The following is a 10,399-nucleotide window of genomic DNA, read 5'->3' as shown; positions in this document are numbered from 1 at the left end:
CCTTGTGGCTGCCTATAAGTTCATCACGGGGGCACAGAAGGGAATTGGTGAGGTTTTACTCACCAAGGCGCCCCTGGGGGTTACAAGAAATAATGGCCACAAGCTAGCAGAGAGCAGATTTAGACTAGACATTAGGAAGAACTTCTTCACAGTTAGAGTGGCCAAGGTCTGGAACGGGCTCCCAAGGGAGGTGGTGCTCTCCCCTACCCTGGGGGTCTTCAAGAGAAGGTTAGATAGGCATCTAGCTGGGGTCATCTAAATCCACCACCCTTTCCTGCCTATGCAGGGGGTCGGACTCGATGATCTATTGAGGTCCCTTCCGACCCTAACATCTATGAATCTATGAAATGAGGGTTGGTTTGCACCCTGCTGTGCTGTGCTCTACACGGCACTGGTTTGACTCCAGAGAATCCCACTGCAAGTAACCCAGGGGATCCCTGTCACCAATCTGGCCCTGGGCTGAAGCAGACAGAGCTGCTGGGTGACTCCCAAGCTGGCACCTCCCACTGATGGCAATAAGGATCATCAGTGCTGTGCTGGAATGGGTCTTGAGAGCCCCAGCTGGATGAGCACAGAGTACCTATGCCTCCCTGGTTCAGGAAACCAGCAGGTTACTCAGGAGCAGGCTCCTTTCCCTTGTTGCTGCCAGTGCTGGGGGGAAGACAAGTGCATTCATTCCAGGGAGAGTCAATTCCCAGCAATCCCCGGACACAGCTCAGTGGATGGCAGGGAATGGTGCTTGGAGTATTACAAGCTGCTGCTGCATGGTTGGCAGGGTCACATATTCACTGTGTGTGAGCACTGCCCCTCAGCTCTGAGTTTCCTCCAGAGCTGTGGACTGAGACGCACATGATGGACCCTGTGCCCCTATAGAATCATAGAAAATTAGGTTTAAAAGGTCACCCAGTCCAACCCCCTGCTCAAAGCAGGACCATCCCCAACTGCATCATCCCATCCAAGATTTTGTCAAGCCAGAACTAAAAAACCTCCAAGGATGGAGATTCTACAACCCCTCTGGGCTGCCTGTTCCAGTGCTTTACTACCCTCCTAGTAAGAAAGTTTTTCCTAATATCTAACCTCAGCTTCCCTTGCTTCAACTTGAGACCATTGCTCCTTGTTCTGTCCCCTGCCACCACTGAGAACTGTCTAATTCCAACCTCTTTGGAACCACCCTTCAGGTAGTTGAAGGCTGCTATTAAATCACCCCTCAGTCTTCTCGTCTCCAGACTAAATAAGCCCAGTTTCCTCAGCCTGTCCTCAGAAGTCATGTGCCCCAGCCCCTTAACCATCTTGTGTTGCCCCCTCCCCTCCCACTGGACTCTGTCCAATTTGTCCACATCGTTTCTGTAGTGGGGACCCAAAACTGGAGACAGTACTCCAGGTGTGGCCTCACTAATGCCAAATAGAGGAGGATAATGCAACCCAGTATGCCATTAGATTTCTTCACAACAAGAGCACACACCCCTCCCCAGGCTGGCTGGCTGGGACTTGGTTACAAAAGGAGTTGGCATCAGCTCTCTGGCAGAGGTCAAGGTGCTGGCTGCCCCCAAAGGAGAACTGGGTATGGGTATGTCCTTGGTATCATCTAGGGCAAATAAAGAACAGAAACATGGCAGGGAGGGGAGTGAAACAACTTGACCAGTGTCACACAGGGAGTCTGTAGCAAAAGAAAGATTCAGACACCCTTCCCTCCAAGTCCTGGCCCAGTACCTTATCTGGGGTTCAAGATTTGAGCTCAGTATGCCTCTGCCACTGATATCCTGCAAGACCTTGGTCGAGTCACTCCACTTTGTGCCTCAGCTCTGCAGTTCTGCACAGCTCTATGGGCCACAAACAGGCACAGCCTTTGTCACTCCTGCTCATGCTGACTGGAGATGGACACATTGTTTATTGCAGAGGTTGTCTGGGAGCAAACAGAGCAACCCGCAATGTAGAGGGACTCCATGTGCCAGCTGGGCTGAGAGGCTGTCGGCTCTGGGGGGAATCCAGGCCCAAAGATATGATGACCCTCAGAGAAGGGCAACATATTGGCCTGATGAGTTCTTGTCTCATCCCTTCTCCACTTGCCCAGGCTGCGAAGTTTCTCAGTGTGCACCAGTATTTCACTAGAGCATGGTGAGATGATGATGACTGCTTCAATTTCCAGGGGAGAGTGGCAGCCCTGGCTAAACCACCATGCTCATTTTCAGCTCCCTCTGACTACTTCAGTGTGAAGATATGATTCCTTCAAGCAGCTTGAGTGTCAGAGCAAGGCACTGCCTTGAGAGGTGTCAGCTTTGCTGAGCAGACCCAGACCAGATAAATCAGAGAAGGAAGATGGGCCTCTTTGAGAGTGGGCTGGATCTGCTGGAGCTAATCAGGGAAACTGGGAAGAATGAGGGAGGCTTCAGGTAGTGATAGGATAGGCTGTCCCTACTCGGCTTGCTCAGCACAGGATGGACAAGTGACAGAACGCCCAATAAATAAGGGAGATTGTTGATGTGGAGGTCTCAACCTCTCTTAACTGTATGGGCTGGCCTGGGCACCTGGCTGACAGGGAACAGTACTAATGCAGGCAGGGTTGGATTGGGGGGTACAATGGAAAAGCTGTACCCTGGTCCACCCAGACTTTAAAAATCAAGCACCTGGGAAGGGCAGCGGTATTTCTATTCAGGCAGCAGCAAGGGAGTCACTTGACTACATTGCCTTATTGTAATCTACCTGATTCCTTCTAAACTCTTCATACCACAGGTGCTAATGACCCTCTCTCCTTCTGAATGGTATTACTGTGCCACTAATCAAGCTAACTGTTCTCCTCCTGGTAATGTAACTCCTATTTCACAGCCCTGCAGACTGTTGTTAACTCTAGTTAAAAACATTAACTCAGGTGTGGAAATAACATTCAGTGATGTACTGGATGCACTGTCAAGATGCTCAAGAAGCCTTGATTGTGTTTCATGTATCAAAAAGACAAGTGCATGGCATTTTAATGACTATAGGACTAAATAAACAGCATCTTTTAATTATTTTTGCCTAGTTTGTTCTATTTTCAATACAGAATGCATGGTATCATGAATTAATGCACATTCCAATAAAGATATTTGTTTTTGCTTCAGTCCTTTACTGAATAACATTGCCTAGACTGCTAGCATATGAGTAAAGTTTCTAGTTTCTTCTTACCTGGAGAAAAATATGTGTTGTGTTATATGTGATGATGCACCACACCATCTGCACCCCCCTTTCAAAATTCTAGATCCATCCATGAATGCAGGTAAACTCACCATGTCTGTCTGCTCAAACTGCACCAGTGTGAGCTTACAACCCCTTGAGAGAATCAGACAAAGGCATTTAGTGATCTCCATAGCAAGAGGGAGCCCTCCACACCCTCTGTTTCCTTCACTGTGCCCCACAGCTTCACCTCCGTCCTCCTGGCAATGTAACTTCTATTTCACAGGGAGCTGTTCTGTGTAGGTAGGTTTACCTACACTAGGAAAACAAGATCTCTTCATTTTCCACTGGTGGGAAAGCAAGTGTGACCAGGAACAGAAGGGTTAATACCAGATCACGGACCCAGACACAAACCCAGGGCTTATGTGGGTCTAGCCATTCAAGAGCAAGAAGCTGAGTAAGGGGCTGAAGGACTGAGTTTAGCCACCAGGCCCAGCAGAGACCTGAACCCAGCCCCCCGTCCCATTGCAGGGACACAGCTACAGCAGGGCTGACCTCGAGGCCAAGTCTATGGGACACCAGTAGGTGGAAGGGTCATCTCAGCCTCAGCACGGAGAACCAGGCAGGGGCTGAAGCCGAGCTGGGCACAGCACCCCCATCAGGCCACCCCCAGGTGTCAGAGCCTAGAATTCACCCCAGCTCTCCTGTGTGACAATGTCCAGCACCCCCCACCAGGACCCCAACGTGCCTCCATTCATTGCTAGACTGTTCCCTTTACAGCTGTAGGTCTAAAAATCACAGGTCGGGGCTGGCAGGCTGAGGGAAGGGGGAGCAAAAAGTCCTTTTTCCAGCCACTAGAGATATAACCCCCCTAAGGTCCTGGAGGTAGACCAGTACACCTCAGCCCACACCTACTAGCCCTGTTGCTTGGCCCGCAGCATGCAGCAGGCTACAGATGCTGTGCTAGTGGTGTCCCCTAGTGCCAGGAGCATCGACCTGCAGCCAGAACACCTAGCCCCACACCATTAGTAGCCAGGTGTCACGGGACAGCAAGAGCCCCACACCAGGGAAGAGCACCAGGGTCCCCAGGGCATTAGTTAAACACCCAGAAGGGAAGGGCTCTTGTTCCACCTGCACATGCACAACCCCACAGCTGGGTGACCCAGCTCGAGCCCAGATCCTCTGCCCTAGGATATGTCAGGAGGAGTCTCACTCCAAGCTGCGACACGGGAAAAGGTTCATCCTGCCCAGTGTTGTATGTCCACAACTGCCACTGCCATCAGCAATGGTGAAGGGTGCTGGCACCTCACAAAGGAGCTCAGCCCCTCAGTGGATCAAGCACTAGTAATGCCAGGCCACTGTGGGACACAGCCCTGTGCTAGAATAAAACCCTGGTCACTGGAGCAGATCCCGGATCTGCCTGGGGTTCCCACACCCACTCATACAGGAGTTGGTGTCACACAGTGGCTACCCCACTCAGTTGCAGCTCTGAGACCTACACTCTGTTCCTGGGACTGTGGCTAGGCTCCAGATTGGGATAGAAGAGGGGAGAGAGCTCAGGGCCCAGGCCAGCTACAGGTCCCTTCCTTCCCCATGAACCTTCACATCTTACCTCTTCTCTACACTGGCTGATGGGGTCTGCTCTGCTGCCAGCAATTGCCAGCTACTGGATGAGAAGTGTCTGCACAATACCCAGCACAGCAGGGCCTGAGCTCAGCTGCAGCCTGTTAGCATTACTGCAGTTCAAAAAGAAGAAAGGAATAGCCATCCACCAAGAGTTCTGGGTGCCCTGGAGCAGGGCAAGCTTCCACCCTCCCCACCACAGCCCTGCCAGTGGAGACTAGACAACACTGGCCCCATCAGGCTGATGCACATGGATCACATTCCCCCTGGGAATGCTTCCAGCAAAGCTGCGGAAGGGTCTGTCTCCCTCAGACCCATAGTATGTTGCACCCTCATATCTTTATCCCCCTATCCCATGGCAGCTATTTATTCTGCATGCTGCATTTCTCCCTTGCTTGGTATTCAAGTTCCCTGGGAAAGGCCCCAAATCCTGGCTCCCTCCACTGACCAAGGCTGATCTACAGGCAAGTATCTTCTCAGGTGGGTTTGGTGTTCTGATGCCACCTGCTGGCAACATCTGCCTGGTTGGCTGTATAGAAACAAGCACCCACAGCCCATTGCAGTTTGGCTTATGGAAGGAGTTTGGGGCTTTCCACACTCAGGTCCAGGTGCAAAGTGCGGACCTGAGCACCTTGGAGGGGTAAAGCCCTGTTCAGTCAGCACAGCAAAGGCAGGGCATGGCATACTCTCTCTGCACCTGGGCATGCACCATGGGTAGGTACCCAGGAGGGACCACCTCGAAGATGAGGAGGGCAAAGGTTTGCTTCCCACTGCGAGGAATCAGCACATTTTGAAAGCACTGAATGAGAAGGAACTGGGAAGGGTGGAACTGGGCAGGTCATTGCAAAGCGCCTCAGGCATGAGGGAAGACGTATGAGACAAGTGGCATAGCATATAGAGTGCCTGGAGCACAGTGACAGGCAGGTCCCAGCTAGCAGGACGTGCCCCCTAGGGAGAAAAGCTAGCTCCATACCAGCATATTGTGTGATGTACCACATGCTTTGGTGAATAGTTGTTCATCTAGCCCCTGACACTCACCCCTGATATATTTGTAAGCTGCTACCAAGTCCCCCTGAAGTCTTCTCGCTGAAGCTAAGCACTGGCTCACATTGAAATCATCCACTCCCCACAAGAGCTGCCCTGAGCAAGGAGGCAGAAACAGAGGTGAGAGCAACCCCTGCTGACAGAGCAGAGAGGGGCTGCTAACTGTAGCATCAAACTGGTGGCTCATGTTCCTTCTATGGTCAATTTTGACCCCCAGATCCCCTTCAGATGTGATGCTAGCTAGCATAGTACCACTGAGCCTGGAAGTCTGTTCCAGATTTTTCCTCCTCAGATGGAGCATTTTACACGTCTCAGTGCAGCACCTGGTTCTGGTCCACCCATCTAACTAATCTGTCTAGGTCTGCCTGGATCATCAACCTACCCTGATGCATGGCCGCACTTCCCCACAGCTCAATGTCATCGGTGAACTTTTCTCCTCCACATCCAGATCATTGATCAAGATGTTGAAAAGCTCTGGCCAAGTAACGAACCCTGGGGGACCCCACTGGCTACCTTCCACCAGGTCCACACAGATCCGTCTATTAGTATTCCCTGGGTCCGACCCCGTAGCCAGTTTCCCACCCATCTGACTGTTGAACTGTTGAGTCCATAGCCCCCTAGTTTAACCTGGAGAACCTCAAGGGACACCAAGTCAAAGGCCTTCCTAAAGTCCAAGTAAATGACATTGACCTCATCTCCCTTTTCCAGGTGGTGAGTAACCTGGTCAGAGAAGGAGATGAGGTTAGTCAGACATCACCTACCCACAACAAAACCATGCTGGCTGGTGTTCTGAATTTTGGCTTCTACTAGTTTATTGCATATGGACTCCTTGAGACATTTTTCGAGAATTTTTCCTGGGATTGAGGTCAGGCTGATCGACCTGTAGTACCCTGGACCCTCTGTCCTCCCCTTCTTGAAGATGGGCACAACATTGGCCCTCTTCGGGTCTTCTGGGACCTTTCCAGAGAGCGACAGATTCTCAAAGAGGCTCGCCAGCAGTCCTGAGATGACTTCAGCTAGTTTGTTTAGCACTCTCGGATGGAGTTCATCCAGTCCTGCTGACTTAGGATTTCTCCTGTCTGCTGAGAAGGAAGCAGGTAGAATTCCTTTAAATATGCAAGTGCAAAATTATTGAAAAATCAAGTCCTTTTAAAATCAGTGGTTCTCAACCATTTTGCCTCAGTGCACCTTCTCAATAACTGTGAGCTATTCTTAAAGGACACAAAAAAGAAAGCATTCCAGGGACTGTATTCTCCAAAGGGCTTCTAGCATAGCCCTACGGCTCTCAAACTCCAGGTCATGGGACTGGGAGTGATCTGTGGCTTGCTTCTGCTGTAGACCAAAAAACAGGGCACACCTGGATTTCCAAGCCAGTGAGGACCAGTGGGATTGCCTCACTGGACTGACTATCCCAAGGACAGGAGAATTCACTTAGTCCAGGCAGCCACATTCACCACAGCCTCTCAGCCCCATGGCTGGTCCTCATTCCCCTCCTCTGCCTGCCTCCGGACCTGTTTCCAAGCACAGCTACTTCCTTTACTGCCCCTCACAGGCCTGGTCTCTTTCCCAATCAGAGCAGTGTAAAGATTTGGGAACCAGGACACCTGAACTGGGCTCCACTCCCAGCTCTGCTGCTGACTCTGGCACCTAGGGCAGGGTGGTCAGCGGGGTCTTCATTTGCTCAAGTAGTCACTGATTTTGGGGGGGGGGAGGCGGCCTCAATTTGAGATAACAAGGGCCTGATTTCCAAGAAGCACTGTTGCCCCCCAAAACATCCCTTGCTCTCCCCACATCCAGTGGGCACTGACACCCCTAAAAATTAAGCTATCACTCTCCAACAAGGCACCCAGTAGTAGAATGGTGGCTCAGGCAGAGACAATGGGAGACATGCTGAGACCAGCCCAGCAGGAGCCAGCATCACCAGTAGGCAGGAGGACAGACCGGTGCCGCCCAGCCCAGGATCTGCAGTGGGAGGGGTGCCCCCATCTGATTCCCCATCCCCCGTCAAGGCAGGTGGGGCTGGGAGAGTGGGGTCATCCCTGGCTTCCACAGCATTTGCAGGGCTTGCTCAAGAGCCTGTTTGCTCAGCCCAGACCGTTCCAGGAAGGACCTCTGTACAGATAACAGCACCAAGGCTTTGTTGCAATGAGGGGAGTTATCTGCAGGGCGAAGCCCCTCGTGATGGCTGTTTGGACCATCGGTGGCAGGGAGAGGTGGCTGGGTCCTGCCCCAGCCCTGACCCCGTGGGCTCAACAAACAGCACAGGCTCAGATGCAACGTCACTCCTGCAGGGACATCAGGCAGGCAGGCCACATACACAGAGCAACGAGAGGGCAGGAGCCTCCTTGAAGACCATCACAGAGCCAGCGCATACGGAGGGAAGCCAAGAGCGTGGGGCTTCAATGGGTTTGGTCAGGACGGGCTCTGTGGCTGCCTCGGCTGGCCGCCTTGCCCATCCAAGGGCAACCCCGGTGCTCCAGGAGCTGGGTGGGCAGAGCCCACAGCCCCTGCCTGAGGCACGAGGATGGGGCATGGCCATGAGGCAGCAGGGGGGCTCAGGCCAGCTTGTGAGCCGGCACCTAAAGTCACGCAGGGCAAAGGCCACAGGAGGCAGCACAGCATCCCTGCCCCTCCTGGCAAGCAGCTCCCTGGTGTGCAAGGACATCCAAGCCTTTCTCAGAGTGTGTGGGGCCAGCCCGAGAGAGGCGCAGCACTGGCTGGCCCAGTTCCAGGCCTGGAAACACACTGCCGGCCAGCCCTTTGCTGTCATCGAGGTAAGCAGGACATGGGGGCAGCCCCGCAGGAGTAGACAGAAAGAGGTAGGAGCTAGGGGTGGCCCTGTGGGGAGCAGGTGAGGATGCGAGGGAGACGCAAGGGAGTGGTGCTGCTAGGAGCAGACAGGGAGTGTGGGACAGTGCCAAGGTTGACTCTGAAAGGGTCAAGATGCAGGAGCAAAGGGGGATGCTGGGGGGGGCTTCAGGGAGCAGACATGGGGGCGGGCTGCAGGAAGCAGGGACAGAAGCTCACAGCTTGATCCGGAACAGCAAGAAATGGGACCCCCTCTCCCGCCCCCTTCTCAGAGCGCTGGAGCTGGACTGATCCCAGGGGTGGGGGGTGCAGCAGGACAAAAACTGGCACAAGAAGAGCTAGGAGCCTCAATGCTTATTCATTCCCTTGCCCCACTCTGGGGTCTCCTGTCCTTTCCTCCTCAGCTGTGGGGGAAGCAGCAGTCCTTGGCCCTGGCGGGTAGGGAATGATGTCATCACCCCACGAGTGTAACGACATCATTCGGGAACATTCTGGGGAATCACCTGGGAGCCAATAAGGACCAGTGTCACCAGCAGGGTCAAGATAAGGGCCCAGATAAGGATGCTTGGCTGGGACAAAGGGCACCAGGGGCTGAAGGAGGGTGGAGGTGGTGAAGGCCCATGCCTTCTCCGCCCCCAGGAAATTTGCAGAGGGGTGTACAGTGCCCCACACTAAGGAGGGAACAGAGTTTAGTCCCAGCTGAGAAAGGATAAGGGTGCAGGGTACTAGAAGGGGGAGAGATGTAGGGAGGGAGCAATGGGAACAGCAGGAGAGGGATTGGGGTTGTGGGGGCAGAGGCTGCAGTGATGGGGACCAGCGGTGGTAAGGGGGGAGAGATGGGTGAGGGAGTGGGGCAACAGCACAGTGGGAGGCGAGAAAGCAGTCTTCCTGGGGGGTGGTGGAGGGAGATTTCTCATTCCTTCTAAGTGCTGGAGCCCCAGCACCTCCCAACAGCTCTGAGTGGCTCCCAAATGCTCAGCTTGAGCCAGCACCTGGCATGCCAGTGCTGCACTGGCCAGCACCGAGTGTGAGCTGCCCCTCAGCCAGATCCATGCCCCAAACACCACCCCATGCCCTGGGCTGATGCACAGCCACCTCACTCTCTCCTCCTTCCAGGTGGACGAGGCAGTCTCTCGCTGCGCGGGAGCTGTGAGCAGCTTAGCCTTCGGGCTGGCCTTTCTGCAGCGCATGGGCATGACACCACTGGTGGTGATGGGGCTGCCATCTCGCAGCTCCCTCAGCGACACCCTCACCTTCCCGGAGACCAAGGCTCTTCTGGCCCAGAACTGCCGGGCCCTGATGGACTTCCTGCGCCAGAACAATGCTGTGGCCATGCCCTTCTTTGGGGCAGGCTCCCTGCTAGGAGTGGAGCAGCCAGGCCCCCACTCCAGGTCAGCCCACGGACCCCAGCAGGCCTCCCACAGCCATGTCCCAGCAGCCACTTGGTGGCTTCAACTCCTAACACCTCTCTGCTTTCACAGTGAGATCATAGTGGACACCGGCCTGCTTCGGTGGTGCCTGGAGGGTGGGCACATTCCCTTGGTGTGCCCCATTGGGGAGACACATGGCCAGCGGGCCCTGCGCCTTGACTCTGCCAAGGTCACCACCGCCATTGCTGAAGCACTGATGCCCAGCAAGATCATCTTCCTCAACACATCAGGGGGCCTCAGGGACTCCAGCCAAAAGGTGTGTCAGGGCTGGCATGGAGCAGGCTGGTCCCTAAGCCCTCTCCAAGGCTGCTGGACAAGGTGCACAGTATGTGGCATCCCAGAGGCCT

The 10,399-nt window shown here is 54.0% G+C and overlaps 1 protein-coding gene across 1 annotated transcript in view; it reads left to right on the top strand.

The window, feature by feature from the left end:
- Positions 1 to 8,345: 8,345 nt before the first annotated feature.
- The window catches only part of NAGS (N-acetylglutamate synthase), a 5,102-nt gene continuing 3,048 nt past the window's right edge, over positions 8,346 to 10,399 (top strand). Inside the window, exons 1-3 of the mRNA XM_006017882.1 lie at positions 8,346 to 8,588; positions 9,739 to 10,013; positions 10,104 to 10,308. Coding sequence (XP_006017944.1) covers positions 8,346 to 8,588; positions 9,739 to 10,013; positions 10,104 to 10,308 — 723 coding nt within the window. The remainder of the gene's footprint in view (positions 8,589 to 9,738; positions 10,014 to 10,103; positions 10,309 to 10,399) is intronic.

The sequence above is a fragment of the Alligator sinensis genome, unplaced genomic scaffold, assembly GCF_000455745.1.
Source record: "Alligator sinensis unplaced genomic scaffold, ASM45574v1 scaffold444_1, whole genome shotgun sequence".
NCBI classification, from domain to species: domain Eukaryota; kingdom Metazoa; phylum Chordata; order Crocodylia; family Alligatoridae; genus Alligator; species Alligator sinensis.
Note: the sequence above shows the minus strand (reverse complement) of the source record. Positions and strands in the feature narration are given on the sequence as shown.